The sequence below is a fragment of the Nyctereutes procyonoides genome, unplaced genomic scaffold (assembly GCF_905146905.1).
Source record: "Nyctereutes procyonoides isolate TBG_1078 unplaced genomic scaffold, NYPRO_anot_genome, whole genome shotgun sequence".
NCBI lineage: Eukaryota > Metazoa > Chordata > Mammalia > Carnivora > Canidae > Nyctereutes > Nyctereutes procyonoides.
Genome location: NW_026575142.1, coordinates 50,254,976 through 50,272,034, shown reverse-complemented (window position 1 = coordinate 50,272,034; position 17,059 = coordinate 50,254,976). Strand labels below are relative to the sequence as shown.

The window sequence follows — 17,059 nt, the reverse complement described above, 5'->3', positions numbered from 1 at the left end:
TTGGAAATTGCTATTGGTTACTTGGAAATTAATGATATTACTTAGATATATTCCAGTTTATCAAATTCAAAGCTAAGCATAGCTTAATAATTTCTCAATAATCTTCTTATCAAGGCACGTTTCCCATTTTCTGAATCAACCGTAATATATCTTGGGGCATCCCATTTGTTGCATAGCTTTATTAGTGAACATGAGGAAGATGGACTTTTAAGAATATGTTTGACCAGGAAAATGAAAATTGAGAAGGATTGCTATTTCTTTGGATTTACCTAAAATGGAGCACCTGGGTGGCTCAGTCAGTTAAGCATGTGCTTGGGATGAAGCCCTGCATCAGGCTCCCTGCTGAGCAGAGAGCCTGCTTCTCCCCTAGCCCCTGCTTATGCTCTCTCTCCTCTCTATCTCAAATAAATAAATAAAAATAAAATCTTAAAAAAAAAAAAAAGAATCTACCTAAAATGTAATCTCATCTAAAAGTCAGAGGTGTAGTAGGTACCAAGAAGTGTCCTCTAAACAGGTCATCCTACGATATCATGGCAGAAAAATGCCACCAAGCAGGCAGCAAGTTGGGCTTAGCTCAACCTTTGCAGGATAATTCCCATGGTTGCTTTCTGTCTCTCAGGCTGCATACTGAAGAGCCCTTTCTGTGGATTAGAACTTGCATGTATGTCCTGAAAAAATTTCAAACCTAACAGTTGCAAGAATCTGAATCCCCACACATCCCTTGTCTAGATTTACCACTTGCTAATGTGTTGCCACATTGACCACTCTGGACGGTAGTAGTATTTTTGCTCAGCAATCTCAGAGTATGTTGCTGACATCTTAAACCTTTACTCCTAAAGATGTTAGCATGTATTTCCTAAAAATAAAGACATTCTCCTGTGTAATCATAGTACAAATTATTAAATTGATTAAATTCAGGAAATTACACAATTTCATGATACACAGCCTGTAAACAATTTTTGCTAATCATTCTCAAAAATATCCTTTGTAGTGACATTATCCAAACAAAAGACCACACATTGTGTTTAGTAGTCATTAAGTTTTGTTCCTTTGGAATGTGTCACTTCTATTCAGAATTAGAGGGTAGTCTTTTGACTCTCCTATAAGCTCTTGTTGAAAAAAGAAGACATTGGGGATTTCAAGGTGGCTGCTTGCTAGAAAACCAAATTGCCCAGGTAAGAGGGACGTTTTTGTTTTTAATTTTGAAAACTTTGGCTGGGTTTTGGTGCCTTGACTCAGCAAAGTCTATAATGCAGCAAGGCTTGGTAAGCATTAGAAGGGGTACTGAAGCTTTCCTTTATTTCATAATCCCAATTGTTTTTCTAGAAACCATCAATAGCCTCTAAATGACTGACTCAATTTTTGGATCCTATTCTCATGACTAAGCAAATGTTTGATTTCAAACCAGCCCAGTATAAATGTCTCTGTGCCTCTAACTCTCTGTAGCTATTCTGGATTCCAGCACCGGGGAAACCAATCTATGCACCAAAATGTCTAAATCTGGAACCAAGGTAAGTAAGCGGTCATGCTGATTTTTACCCTACCACTTTCTTTTCCTTTGTGCCTTTCTTTTACAGTATTTTCTTTCGTTTGGAACGTTTCCTCTTTTCCAATGTACCTAAAGATACATTGAAAGAAATGTGGAGAAAAACTTTTGCTTCCTTGCCTGGAGGTAAGTATGAGTGATTTGAAGGCTGGGATTGGGAGAGGAGATTAGGAAATGCTCCTTATGTTTTTTACTGTAACAGAATTACCCAACAGTTGTATTAAGGGTTTATCTTTGTGGGGGGGGGGGAACGTTCAATACTGTATAGGTATATAGCGTGCAAATGTCATCATGATTTCTACCTCCCACCAACCAATACATTATGAATTTCCACAGGAATAGTACATACTGATAAAAGGAGTACATGGAGTAGAAAACATTTAGTATTTGGTTAAAACTCTGTTCTGTGAGGGGCGCCTGGCTTGTTCAGTTGGTAGAACATGTGATTCTTGATCTCGGGGTTTTAAGTTCAAGACCCACATTGGGTGTAGGATATTACTTAAAAATAAAATCTTTTTTAAAAAAAAACTGCTCTGTAAAAGCATCAATCAGTAATGTTCTAGACCAATGAAGTGAATTAAGTCCCACATATCCCCTTCATTCAAGCGGTTACTCTTATCCATTTCCTAAAATAAAGTGCTTACTTACCTTAGGAAAATTGCCTCTAAAATACTTAATTCACAGTTGGTGGACTGGAAATTGATCTCTTAGGCAGGGCTTTAGGAAGGAGGGAATCTATCTTCATTCTTTATTTTAGCTCTTCCATTGACCAGTGAGTGTAAGGCAAAGCCATTGGTGCCTGATTTCCACCCCCCCTAACTTTTTACTTTGAAAAGTTTCAAACCCATTGAATCTTAATAAGAAAGAAATGTTGAACAGATACTTGAATATCCCTTACTTATATTCTCCAGTTGTTAACATTTTGCTATATTAGGTCTGTCTCTCTCCCTTTGTACTAAACCACTTGACAAATAGCAGACTTAATTCTTTTGCCATAAGTATTTAGACATGTATCTCCAAAAATAACCACACTATCATTATCTTGTCCCCTAAATTTCTCATAAATATAATACCAAATATTCAGGCTATATTCAAATTCCTTCCTGTTGCTCCCCCAAATGTGCTTCATGGATGGCTTTTCCCTTGATACAGGGTCCAGTCAAGGATCATGCATTGCATTTGGTTGCCAGGTTTAAGCTTTTCTTCGTTTAGTTTCTTTTATAATGGAAAAATCAGCCCTACCTTTTTGTTGTTGTTGAGACATTGACATTTTTCAAAGTCCAGATCAGATGTCTTGTAGCAAATCCTGAAATCTGCATTTGTCTGATTGTTTCTCTGTGTTTAGATTCAGACGAAACTGTCTTTGGCCAGAAAGTTACATAGGCAATGTCAAGTATTCCCCATCGCATCATGTCAGGAGGCACCTGTTAACTTGCTCCAGAATTAGGTAGTGCCTGATTTTTTTTTTTCACTTGGAAAATAGAACTAATCATCATACTCATTATCTAAAAGATTGTGGGAGAAGAATGAGACAGTGTCTTTAGTGCTCCGAGGTTCTTGAAAGGACGCCATGCAAATCCCGTAGGAAAGAACTGTAAGCCCCTAGAGGAATATCCATGTGCCTTGAAGGAAGACTGTTACAGAACCCTCTTCGGGGCAGCCCGGGTGGCTCAGTGGTTTAGCGCCGCCTTCAGCCCGGGCCTGATCCTAAAGACCCAGGATCGAGTCCCATGTCGGGCTCCCTGCATGGAGCCTGCTTCTCCCTCTGCCTGTGTCTCTGCCTGCCTCTCTCTCTCTCTGTCTCTCATGAATGAATAAATAAAATCTTTTTAAGAAAACAGAACCCTCTTGGATGAAAAAAAATCCCACTTTCAAAGATTTCCAAGGTAGTAAGAGTGTGCCTTCTTATTTCTTGTAGCTGCACTGTTCACGTGGTTAACTCACCTGCTTGCTGAGCCAAGAGATCAAGTTAATCTCTTACTCTTTGTCTATTGCTTCTCCCTTTCCCTCCAGTTTACTAGCAATTTAATCAGAGTTGTGTGGGCTTGGCAGAAACAATGCATTTTACTAAATTTGGTTTTGTTACCTCTGGAATACTCAACATTTTTCTTTCTGCTGTATTGGTTTAGTAGGCTATTTTTCAAAAACCAAATGAGAATGAGAAAAATTTTGTCATAATTTCTAGGGAAATCTCCAGCACTATTTCTTAGCCTACTCTACAAATGTTTTTGCCCAAGAATCTCAGCTGACCATAGAGTAGATTTCATGGTCCTTTTGCAAATGGAAATTGAGTAGAGGTACAACATTCTCTGGGCTCTGAGATTTGGAAGGTCTCCACTGACAGGAGAGTTTGGTTCAGTAATGGCTCCATGGCAACATTGTACTTTGTTTCAGCCCTGGGATGGTTGGCTAGTCTGCTGGAAGGGTAGACTTTATAAACATCGTGTATATTTCTACTTCTCAAATACAGATTTTAGCCAGGCAAATGTGCAGAGGGCACTAAGTGTGAGAAACATTGAAGTAAAAAAGATAATAACGTTATTTCCTATAGCATATCTCTTGCAAAGCCTCTTTTTTGGTGAATAGTTAACCAAAAACCAAAGCTAAATTAAATTAAAGTTGAATTAAGGAGTTTAGAATCAATTAATTCTTAGTGAAGTTACCTTGGTTTTCCTAAAGATCTTTCCACAGGCTTTGGGAAAAGCGTCTAAGACTTAGTCGTGTTCCATTACTAAGAGAGTGAATGGGGTGTGTAGGCAGGAAAACAGCAAAAGGGAGATAAGACTCACTTGCCTGCAACTAACTCATAACTAGCTATTTAAGGAAGTCATTTAATTTCTTTATCTGTAATAATAGTAACAAAAGTTTATTGGCAATTATGAACCAGAATAAGTGTTTAATTGGCATTATCCCTCCTCAGAACAACCCTCTGCAGTGGATATTGTTACCCAGTTTTACAAATGTAGAGCCTGAGCTCTAGAGAGAGGTCCGGTGGCCTCTCCATGGTCACAGAGCTGGTAACTAGCAGTGCTGCAATTTTGTTTTCATCTGTAAACTGGGACACCATATATCTCTAAATCTGTGCTATGCTAAAATGGGAAATGGAGCTGGAAGAGAGATTTGGGAGGGGAAGGAAGGAAATGAAGTAGATGATTTAGGGGTAGCAGTTAGGGGTAAGGGAGCTCGTAGGAGAACAGGAAACAGAAGAGTGGAGAGAGAAACAGGAAGGGTAGATTAAGGTGGAAGGAAATAACCATGAGTCAGTACGCTATGATCTAGAAGGGCTCCCCTGCGGTAGAAAACATTGAGGTTTTTATGCCCTTTTACAAGTCATTTTTGGTTTCTGCCTGTCCATCAACCCTTATATCCAATCAGTCACCAAATCCTCCATTCCTTTGACTGTTTCCTCAGTGTCATTCATCTAGTAGTTGCCATTTGGCTGGCCGGCATCATCTCTCACCACATCCATAGCAACCACCTGCTTCTACGCACAGGCCACTCCATTGCATCTCGCAAATCATCACCAACGGATTCTAGCAGGGCATCTGTGACTTTATTTCCGAATACTTCACCACATACTCTATGTGCACCAAACTTGGTGAACTACTTGTCCCTATAGTGGGTCATGTTTTTTTTTTTTAATTCCTTTGAACAGGCAATCCATTTTCCTTTGCTTCTGAAAACCCCCTCCTTATCCTTCAATTTTCACCTCAAAGATCCTTTCTAGACTACCTCCCTTCGCATGAAAACACCTGACATGATTTTCTTCTTTTAAACCGATAAAGCAAATTGGCCACAAGGTGGCGGCATAACGCTAGGAGATCAACTGCTTGAATCCATTACCCCTGGTGATTTCAGTTTAAATTATAAACCAACATTGACCTTGGGTTGTGGAATTGCAGAACAAGAAGGGGCAACCTCTGCAGTCCATTTGGTCTAGTGGTTTTCAGAAACTGCGCTATGAAGCCCCAGGAGTGCCTAGGAACTCTTATCTCCTGTTGCAAACCAAAAAATTTTATTTTATAGCTAGCTGGGGCTTCCAATCCAGTCTAGTCCTTTGATTTGAAATATGAGAAGCTGGAGCCCAGAAAGGTAGCTTGCCTAAAGTAGTAAGGCTGAGTGTAGAGATGCAGCTTGAGAGCCCAGGTTTATTATTTCCTGTTTCTCCGGGCTGCATGCTACAGTGCCATCATAGGCCTCAGGTTTACCCCAAAGGTTGTGGTAGAAACTTGGTAAGAGTTTGAGGCAAAGAACATTCTTGACTTGTCATCTTGTTACTTTGTAACTACTCTGTTGGCAATAAAATAATACAGAACTTAAAATATTGTCAGGTGTATGCTCTATATATCCATCTAAAATAAGCTCTTTACAGCAAAGGTCTACATTTTATTTTTCTCTATGTATCTTCCATATCACCTAGAATGAATTTATGCATTTAGAACTTACTCATCTTCATCTCACAGTTATTGAAGGTTTGTCCATAGCTTAAATAAGGCTGGGCCTTTGCCCATGGAAGAAATCTAATAGGAGTCTGATGGGAAAGAGATATGTAAGCAGGTAATTTACTTTCTAATGCGATAAGTACAGTGAGTTATGGGAACAAAAAGGAAGAAGCAATGAACTTGGATCTGGCTTATCTTTTGTTTTGCTTCATTTTAAGCCTTCAGGAAGTTCTCATTCCTGTTGCTGACAACCAACGTTGTCTGCCAGAGGATAGGTGTTGTGAGGTGAAGTAGAACTCTCTTATTTCCTCCTCAAAACTGAAGAGAAAGGAATGTCCAAAGTGAGGAATGTGTTCTTGGTTTTAATTTTGTTTATGAAGAAAGCCACCCAATTCCCCAGTTCCTCTCTTTGTCGGCCTTGCACCTCAGATCACTTTCTATGAAGACAAGCATTTCCAAGGCCGCCACTATGACTGCGACTGCGACTGTGCGGATTTCCACATGTACCTGAGTCGCTGTAACTCCATTCGAGTGGAAGGAGGTACCTGGGCGGTGTACGAAAGGCCCAACTTCGCTGGCTACATGTACATCCTACCTCGGGGCGAGTACCCTGAGTACCAGCACTGGATGGGCCTCAACGACCGCCTCAGCTCCTGCCGAGCTGTTCACCTGGTGAGTCTGGAGCCCGACCCTCCTAGCTCGTTTGCTTGCCTACCAAGCTATGGTTCTCTCTGTCTCTCTTTTCCCTACTCCCTGCCCCATTTTTTTTTTTTTTTACTTTTATGTGAAAGCCTTTTCTTAACATTTCTCTACTCTTAATGGGGTGTTTTCTTTTGTTGGCTGCTGAGGCTTACATAAAACTTTATGTCAGTTCATCCCAAGACTGAATGACAAATTATATCCAGAGCACTCTCTCTACCTCCTGAGGACTTTAAGGCACCAAGTTTCTCTTACTGAAAATCACCTGTTTCAGTCAGTACACCGTAGGGGATGGGAGATCAGATCATCTAGCTTTCAAGATGGTGGGTTCTGAACCATGCTGTTCTCTGAGTTGTTGAACTGTTGGTGATTTTCATGATGGTCGCTGTTTATTTCCTCCTGTGTTTTTCCAGTCTAGTGGAGGCCAATATAAGATTCAGATCTTTGAGAAGGGAGATTTTAATGGTCAAATGTACGAAACCACCGAAGATTGCCCTTCCATCATGGAGCAGTTTCACATGCGAGAGGTCCACTCCAGTAAGGTGCTGGATGGTGTCTGGATTTTCTACGAGCTACCCAACTACCGTGGCAGGCAGTACCTCCTGGACAAGAAGGAGTACCGGAAGCCCATTGATTGGGGTGCAGCTTCCCCAGCTGTGCAGTCTTTCCGCCGCATTGTGGAGTAATGATTTGGATGGGGCCATGGGCTTCTCCCTGGGGGCCACATGCTGGCTGGCCTTGTCATACAAATAGGCATCATAAATAAAACAATTGGCATACATTCCAGTGTTGACTGTAATGCCTCTCCTTAAACACTCTTAGGGACCAGTAAAATCATGCCCACCCGTGGTGGGGCAGTTACACAAAGCAACTCGTCCTTCAGATTACCAATCTATAACTTTGTGCCAAACTGAATGGGACTGCATTAGAAAGCTAGAAAATCATACTGCCATGTGGTGGTTCTCATTGCTTGAGTTTGGTATTGATTCAACAGGTACGATAATAACAACAGCTACTGCCTGTTGAGAGCCTTCATTAATCCATTTTCTCTCTACAACAACCCTGTAAGAGAGGTGGTTTATTTGCATTTTACAAATAAGAAAACAGAGGCTTAGAGAAACTAAAAACTTCCCCAAATTCACCAGCTGGTGATTGGAGGAACCAGGGTTTGACCCAGGATATTTACATTTCCACAGCCCCTGTTCTTTTCCTTCATTTCCAACTTGTTCATGCAACACCTGCCAGGTGGGGGTCCATGTGCATAATGACAGTACAAGACCCTGAGGAATTTAAGAGGAGAAAAGGGTCAGGGTCCCCTGAAGGTCTCATGGAAGAGACAGACTAGCTATCAAGAATGGACAGTGAAAACAGAGCCATTGCTTGAAAATGGTGGAGCCATGAGGACTTCAGGCCAAACCTGAAGGCTTTTAAGATTTCAGAGGTTCCTGGGTCAGTTACTTCTCAACCTTAAGTTCAGTTAAAAAAAAAAATTTAATTAGTCCTGACTATACAATAGTTGAAATGGAGTTTATTTTTACTTTGAGTAACTCCTGAGATTTTCTTTGTTTAATTTTGATGAAGAGGAGAATGGTGAAGGAAACCCAGTGTCTTTAGGGATACTTGGTGAGCACCTGAGTGAACCTGGGGATGTTCTGGAGGCACTTGTCTTTAAAAGAGAGGGTAGAGTCAAGGTCTCGTAGGAGCTTTTCCAGAAAAGGACAAATTAGAACTGCTAAGGATATTCCCTCCATGTGCACTTCCATCTATACACTAGTAAATGTAAAATGTACATAGCAAAATGTATTCTCTCCCCTAAATATTTTTTATTTGACTTGTTACCATCCCCTGCCTTTTGTCATTTCTACGTTTTGAGTGAGGGACTTTGAGAAATTTGAGTAAAAGTAAGGGAGGGAGACAAGATGAACCATAGACAAAGAATGGGAGGCCACCCACTGAGCCACAATGAGCTCTGGACCTCATCTCTCTACCATGAGGCGAACTTGCATTATCTCTAAAATGAGGGAGTTGAACCAAATGCTCACTTAAGTCCCACTGAATATAAACATCTTAATTCCTTGGAGGTCAGGAGGAGGATGCAGAAAGGCCAGCTGATGACCAAAGACTGATACTTTCAGCAGCACAGTTTCTGGAAATGACCTCAGATCTAGCCCCTCCTTTTCTGCAGAAGAAACTGAGGCTGGGGTAGCAGTGCATTAGGGCCAGCCTCTGCTCTCCTATCAACTGCCGCCATGTTCCAGTCCCTGGTGAGTCGGACATGGTCTGTTCAAAACAACCAGAAACACAGTCCTGGCCTCAGGATAGGAAATTAAGCGTCAGGATGACTTACCCCAGTCTCAGAGAAGTAGAAGATGGCTTTTGACAGATAAGACAGAATCATCGTTTGGGGATGTTATAGGCCTCTTGGTTCATGCCCTGATCTAGAAAGGGATTGCCCACCATTTTCCCCAGCTGTAGACACATCAGTCAACTTGCACTTAACAAGAGTTTTCCTAGCAATTGATATTAGAGGTCAAAAACACTTTGTGTCCTTATCTGTCCATCAATCCCCGTTTTGGTAGAACATTCTGCTGTTCCAGCACAAGCCAGCATCCCACCTGTCAAGCACACCAGAGTAGCACCTGGGCTGTTATTTAGAATTATCTCCCTCTAGCTTTTATTGTTTTGTCTCTCTGAAATGGAGGATCTCTAGAAGATAAGACAAGGGCATATTTAGACATTTGAGCCCTGTTTTCATCTCTAGCATTCCTCTGAGAAAACTCTTAGAATATTTCCCAAATATAGAACCCACTTCCTCAAAATGCAGCATCAGGGCTCCTATTTCAGGCCTCTGGGGTAGGGCTGCCAGATTGAATATGGGACAGTGTTAGTAAATCACAAGAACTGGCATATAACTAACTATAGACACAGTATAAGTACATCCCAGGTATTGCATCGGAGAGAGTTACACTAAATAAGCATTTGTCGTTTGTCTGAAATTCAAAATTTAACTGTGCATCCTGTATTTTATTTGCTAACCCAGTCCATCCTATACCTGAAGGGCAAGTCAAATTACACATGAATGACGTGGGACTAAAACACAGGGACTGGCATAGGCTCTGGAAACAAGACACATGTCCCACAGCAGAGCATTTAAATACAATTTTTCAGAAAGCACTGTGAACCAACAAAATGTGTCTGCAGCCAGATTTAGCCTATGGACCACCAGTCCCTGTTCTGGGCCTGTTGGAGAGCTCTGAGTATCAGAAAATACTGCTTACATTGAGTCAACAGTAATTCTGAACCTGAAAGCCTAGTTCTGTTTTCCTTCTAGTTCTCGTTCCCAAGATAGCCCATTAGGTATTTGAAGATTCCCTCCTGTTGGTCTCCACACCCTCATCTCTAGGCTGAACAATTCCTGTTCCTTTCATCGCTTCTTTCTTGGTGTCGTTGGCACCCAAACTCCTCTGTGCTGGTTGTAGATGGTCTTTTCCCCTGTGCTCAGCCATAGCCTGACCAGACTACATCTGGAGGATCGTGTCCAGTTCTTTCACCTTCCTTTCTCAGATATGCCCTGTTCTTGACTATGCTCAGCTTTCCTGGTGCCCTCCCACCAGCCCCGATGTGGGCCTGGGCACCCTTTTCTAAGAACTCACATTTCGGCTCCAGGGCTTCCTCTTTGGAGAGTGAGAGAGAAATGGAATCCTACCACTTCCATACGTGCACTCTAAGTCACGTTAGTATACACAACCTCAACTTCCTTATCTGTAGCACAAAGATGACATCTACTTTGTGGGTGTTAAAATGATGTCATGCATTAAAAACACATAGCATGTATGGCCAATGCTCATGTATGCCACAGTTGTGGTCTATAAAGACTTGACCACTAGGGGTACCTGGGTGGCTTAGTGGTTGAGCGTCTGTCTGCCTTTGGCTCAGGTTGTGATCGCAGGGTCCTGGGATTGAGTCCCGCATGGGCTCCCCGCAGGGAGCCTGCTTCCCCCTCTGCCTATTTCTCTGTGTCTCTCATGAATAAATAAAGAAAATCTTAAAAAAAAAAAAAAAGACTTGACCACTAGATAGCAGCCAACAGTTCCTGAAGGAAATACAGAGTTAGGTGCCTGTGAATTTCTGGTCACAGAGATTTTGTCAACTGATCAATACTTAACTATTTTTTTATGTGTGTTTCAGTTTCACACCTTATTTAATGTATATTGTTGATTTGTTAACATTGAGTTCACTGACAGCCCATGCCTGAATGAGATGAACAGGTTCTCTCTGCAGGGCACATCGCAGCTTTCTTAGGAAACTTGCTTAGGAACACCAGACAGCACTCCAGCACTACATCTGGGGGTTGTTTTCTCTAGCAAAATCACCAACCAAAAGGGAAACAAGGCATAAAACACAGCACTAAATAGCAACAAAACAAAACAAAATACTTGTTTACAGTACGAGAGCTGCAACCAGAAGGCAAAGCCTTCATTTGACCTCAGCTGGGAACACAAGCACTGGGGGACTCAAATTTTTTTGCTGCTCCACTCATGCCCTTGAATGCCCTCAAAAGCACCAGAAGGAGAGATTGTGGAATTACCAGTAAATTTTAGCCAGTGGGCAAATTCACAAATACAGAACGTGTACTTTACCACTATGGCTGGTGCGTTAGCACCATTTTCCTGGTTATTTAAGTACCTCTGTTACCAAACTGTTGGTTTTTTGCTTTATTTTTTCCTTGCTTAGCTTTTTTTATATCTCTTTCTATCCTCCAGTTGTTTTCAGAAAAGCATCTCTGCATTTTTGGCAGATGCTTCACTGCGGGGAAGGCATACATCAGAGTCATCCAGCCCATCCCATTGCCTTGAAGAAAGAGCTACATTCCTATAGGGGCCGGCCTCCCCTTCGCTCTCTCATTTGCCTCATTCCTGGTTCTACTTCCCACCAGTTTCCAAGGGCAGCAGGGCTCTCCTTAGGGTTCACACAAATCCCCCTGTTTTCTTAACTTTGACCTCATCTCTCTTATTTGGGGGCTCTCATCTGCCCAGGAGCTGTGAGTCCCCAAACTTCCCTAACCCCCTGGCTGACCAGCCTGTGGTCCCCACAGGAGAGAAGGCCCCATGGCAGCAAGGTGAACCTCTCTGTTCGCAGACAGACACCACCCACCTCTCCCACTTCCCTCAAGCCTCACACTTCAAAATTGGGAAACTTTAGAATTGGAAGGGCTGGGGGCTTTCGTATATACTGCAGTAGCTTGATAAGGTGGGAACCAGGGCCCAGACAGCCTAGAGGAGTTGTCCGAGGTCACTGGTTCCAAAGCTCTTGCTCCTTCCATAGCCCCACACAGCTTTTGCTTCTCAGTCTTCATGAGACAGAACCACCATATGACATTGACATATGAGAAGGCTCAGCCTAGGGGCACCTGGGTGCCTCAGTGGTTGAGTGTCTGTGTTTGAGGCACCTGGGTGCCTCAGTGGTTGAGTGTCTGCTTTTGGCTCAGGTTGTGATCCCAGGGTCCTGGGATCAAGTCTTGAATCAGGGTCCCTGCAGGGAGCCTGCTTCTCCCTCTGCCTGTGTCTCTGCCTCTCTCTGTGTGTCTCTCATGAATAAATAAATAAAATCTTAAAAAAAAAGAGAGAGAAGGCCCAGCTAAAGAGAGTCATGCTATGCCCCTCAAAGATTTTCTCTTGAATAGCTCTACTCTGAGATATAATCCACATGCTGCACCTGTTCAAAGTGTAGGACTCACCAGACTTTAGTATATTCACAGATCTGTGCCAGCATCACCACTGTCAATTAGAGAACATTTTCATTACCTCAAAAAGAAACCCTATGCCCTTTAGGAATTACCATCTTATCTCCTCCTTCCCCCCACCCCCAGTCCTGAGCAATCACAAATCTACTTTCTGCATCTGTGGACTTACTTCTACTAATTCACGTATTGTATATATTCATATATAATTACTTATATATCAGTAGTTACATATATATACTTATTCTAGATATTTCATGTAGATGAAATCATATATTACATGGTCTTTGTGGCTGGCTTCTTTTATTTAGCAAAATGTTTTCAAGGATCATCCATGGTGTAGCATATATCGTGCTTCATTTCTTTTTGTGGCCAAATCCTACTCCATGGTATGGATGCTTCACATTTGGCTTACCCATTCGTCAGTCAATGGACATTTGAGTTATTTCTACCTTTTGACTATGGCTATAAACACTTGCACAAGTTTGCATGTAGACCTAATGCTCCTTTTTTTCTTGAGTATACAGCTAGGAGTATACCTGCTGGGGGCGTGGGCTCTTTCTTCTTAAATGCTGGCAGCCTGTGGGGCCTTGAAGCCACACAGACCTAGTTTTGATTTGGATTCTCCTATTTTCTAGTTGTAGTATTTCAGCCAAACACACCTCTCCTAGGTTGAGCCTTCTCCTACATCAAATAGAGATGTAACTGTACCTCCCTTCCCAGTAGTTTTGTTGGCGTTGGATGAAATATTAAGGAAGAATTCTCAGCCCAGCGAACAACCCAAAGGAGCAGGTGCTCAGTAAAGGCAGCTATTTTAAAGTTTCCCAAAGATGGGATCCCGGTAGAAGTGGCTGGAGAAGACTTGGTTGGTAAAAAGCTTGGGAATCAGTGGGACAGTGGTGTCTCCAGCCTCTCTCTGCTTAAAAGATCTATGACTTAGGTGCCCCTGGCTAACAGTGAGGCGTTTGGGCAGCAGGTGGAGGGGAGGAGGGGAGAGGGCGGAGGGCGGCAGTGGTAGGAGCTACAGGCAGGCAGAGAGCTCCACGCAGGGAACTTAGTCTCCCTGTCTCATTTCTGCCAGGGCTTGGGCCTTCCCCTTGATCTTCTCTTATCTCCGCTAAGCGATCTTATTTCCTTTCTCTTCGGTGAAATGGTTTCTCATTTCCCCCCACCCCGCACCAGTGCGGCCCTTTGTGAGTCAGCAACCATCGGGGCTCAGCACCCTGGTTGAGTGGTTCTGGAATTGATTAGCTCTGGGGGAAATCCTGCCAGCACTCTGCCTCCCTGGAGCACAGCCGGCAGAGATTTGTTCCCATTGTCCGCGCCCCACCTCCCTGAACAGGCCTCATTAGCCTGTTCACTGACCCGCGGGGCCAGACAATGGTGGGCCTGGCTGTAGTGCTGACCCCCACGTTTCTCAGGCCTCACTGCTGGTGGCCCCGAGCTCACGGCACACTGGGTGACCCTGATGCGGGAACCCCAGGATGTGGACAGAAGGAGGAATCTCTAGACTGTTCCTGTAAGCAGGAGGAGGGGGAAGGGGACAGCCTGCGGGTTGCTTATAAACCAGAAATAAAAATATCCCAACTGCAAACAAGCTTTTGGGGCCTCCTCTAAAGGCCAGCGGGTCCTTGCCATTGGGCGGGATCACATTTTCATGCCAGGCTGCCTGTGGCTTACAGCCACTCAGCAGCAGCTCCCACTGGCACATATTGTTTCAGAGTTTTTAAAGCCCTTTCCCATGTTGATCTGACCCTCACCATAGAGGTACGAGAAAAGGAAGTTATTGGGGACACCTGGGTGGCTCAGTGGTGGAGCATCTGCCTTTGGCTCAGGAAGTGATCCCAGGGTCCTGGGATCGAGTCCCGCATTGGGCTCCCTGCATGGAGCCTGCTTCTCCCTCTGCCTGTGTCTCTGCCTCTCTCTCTCTCTCTCTCTGTGTCTCTCATGAATAAATACATAAAATATTTTTGAAAAAATAAAATTTCAACAAAACTGAACATTCACAGGAGGTTTACTATTCAAGAATTGTATGTGTGTGCCTGGCTGGCTCAGTGGGAAGAGCATGTGCCTCTTGATCTTGGGGTCATGAGTTTGAGCACCATGTTGGGTGTAGAGATTACTAAAAATAAATAAGTACATAAACTTGAAGAGTTGTGTGTTAATTGAGAAAAAAATCTATGGGGTGTCAGAAGTTGAGGCATACCCAGACTCATCAAAGATGTTCTCAGTCTGTGACATTCTCACACTGTTCCTAGGCCCTGGAAAGATGACCCTTTCTCTGCCTTGGGCCTCCACTTAGGAGGATCCTACATCTCAGAGACTCTAAAATACGCAAGTATTTTCTATCTAAATCTCTGTCCATCTGTCACTCTGGTAAATAACTGAGTGAAGGGTAAATACAGGAGAGGGTCACTTGAGTTGCAACGGACCATAGACCATGGAGGAGGGAGAAAATCGCAGCCTCTGTCCTGGGAAACCAGAGAAAGATGGTCTGAATGATATACATATTTGGGGGGTTAGCTTTATTAAGGTATAATTTATTAACTATAAAATTCACCCTTTTTAAAGTGTTTGTTTTGGTGAGTTTTGACAAACTGCCAACACGATCGGCACATAGAACATTTTTTTTTTCACATAGAACATTTTTATAGCTCAAATTCCCTCCTGTCCCTTTGCAGTTAATCCCCTCCCATGTCCCACTCTGGCAACCGCTGGTCTACCTTCCCTCCCTGTAGCTTGCCTTTTCCAGAATGTCATACAGGTGGAATCATGCAGTATGTAGCCTTCTGCGGGTCTGGCTTCTCTCACTTAACATATTGAGTGCCTTAGGAGTTGCTCTTTACCCATTGTTGCGTATATTCGTAGTTTATTCTCATTACTGGGTAGTATTCAATTGTCTGGATGTAGCACATTTTGTTTTACCGTTTACCAGCGGAAAGAGACTGGGTTGTTTCCAGAAGGCCTGCTTTGTTTATAATTGCCTCAAATTATGCAAGGTGGTATCCAGCCAGAGAAATTTCCACAGGATAACTCTGTTCTTTCCCTTCTGTCTACTCGGGTGATGTAGCATTGGGAGGTGCTTAGAACTGCCTGGAAATCCTGAGTTGGCAAAATGACACACAGGGAGGGGTACATGCCTGCCTAGGCTTCCTGGGGACTTTGATTGTGTCAGTCCCTGTCCCGAGTTCAGAGGGTCTGGTGAGAGCTGTCATGAGCCAGCAGATCTGAGTCATGCATCAGGCCTGGCCCAGGGGTGGGCTCAGCATCTTGGGCCTCTGGGATGCAAGGGCGATGCTTGGGAAGAGGCTTCAAGGATCTGGCTGGGAATGCAGGCCCACAATAGCTTAATCTATAGTCTCTAGGAGCGCCTGGGTGGCTCAATGGCTGAGCGTCTGCCTTTGGCTCAGGTCGTGATCCCAGGGTCCTGGGATCGAGTCCTGCATCAGGCTCCCCTTAGGGAGCCTGCTTCTCCCTCTGCCTATGTCTCTACCTCTGTGGATCTCTCATGAATAAATAAATAAAATCTTTTTAAAAAATTATAGTTTCTAAATATTCAGACATCTGGCATATGCGCCTCCTTTTGCACCAGGCCTTCGAAGGTTGTGGAGGGCAGGCTCCTGGTTGTGAGTGGGGTGGGCATATGGGAGCAAATGACAGCGTTAGCGCCAGTGGCCCTCTAGTGGTTCACGGAATAAATTCTGTATCTGCAAGCACCTGCTTGGCTCCCGGAGGGTAGCTTCTGTGCCCGGAGAATCTTACCTCATTATTCCATCTGGTTCCTTAACTGATGGCAGCTGTCAGGCCAGGAGAAAACAATTGGTGCCTGGCAGTTCTTCACAGTATCCTCCGTCTACAACCTCATACAACCGCCCCCAAGGCAGCTGTTTGATTCTCTCGGGCCCCAACACCCCCCCCCCGCCCCCCCGTGCCCTGGTGTCTACAAGACACCTCCACCTCCGGAGGAGCAGGACCACAGGGCCAGCGTGCACCCAGCCCCAGCCCCGCTCCCAGCACACTTCTTTCTGGCCCAGAAATATATCTGGGCTCCCTGACGTCTTGTCCCGGGTCCTCTTCATTCCTGATTCTTGGATGGGTTGATTTCTTCTCTCTCTCTGTAGGATTCTCACATCTGTGTCCCCTGAGCCTGAGAAGCAAGCTGCCGTCCTGTCCTCACCCACTCTCTCTTGTGTCCCCTTGGATTTTGGAACCAGTCTACCCTCCAAGCATTTCCTGAGGTCTTCCTTCTGCTCCACCTCCCTGCCTGTGCCTCTATCCGAGTCCTTGACGTAGTCCCCCTGGCCCAGGTCCCTCAGCCTTCTCCTCAACTCCTCATCAACGGGTCAGCCTCCCTGTCTCCAGAGTATTCTCTCCAAAGGACAGTTGTGGTTTGTGTCACTTCCTTGATTTAAACCTTTCTAATGGGACACCTGGGTGGCTCGGTCAGGTAAGTGTCTGACTTCGGCTCAGGTCCTGATCTCAGGGTCCTGGGATCAAGCCCCACATTGGGCTCCCTGCTCTGTGGGGAGTCTGCTTCTCCCTCTGCTCCTCCCCCAATTCATGTGGGTGCTCTCTTTCTCTAGCAAATAAAAAAAAATCTTATATAAAAAAAGAAAACCCTTCTCATTAATC

The 17,059-nt window shown here is 44.0% G+C and overlaps 1 protein-coding gene across 1 annotated transcript; it reads left to right on the top strand.

Annotated features, from left to right (window-relative positions):
- Positions 1-1,468: 1,468 nt before the first annotated feature.
- On the top strand, positions 1,469-7,468 carry CRYGS (crystallin gamma S). The gene is made up of 3 exons (XM_055308404.1): positions 1,469-1,511; positions 6,418-6,660; positions 7,101-7,468. Exons 1-3 carry the CDS (start codon positions 1,491-1,493, stop codon positions 7,371-7,373), a joined length of 537 nt encoding a protein of 178 aa, XP_055164379.1. The 5' UTR covers positions 1,469-1,490; the 3' UTR covers positions 7,374-7,468.
- The last annotated feature ends 9,591 nt before the right edge of the window (positions 7,469-17,059 follow it).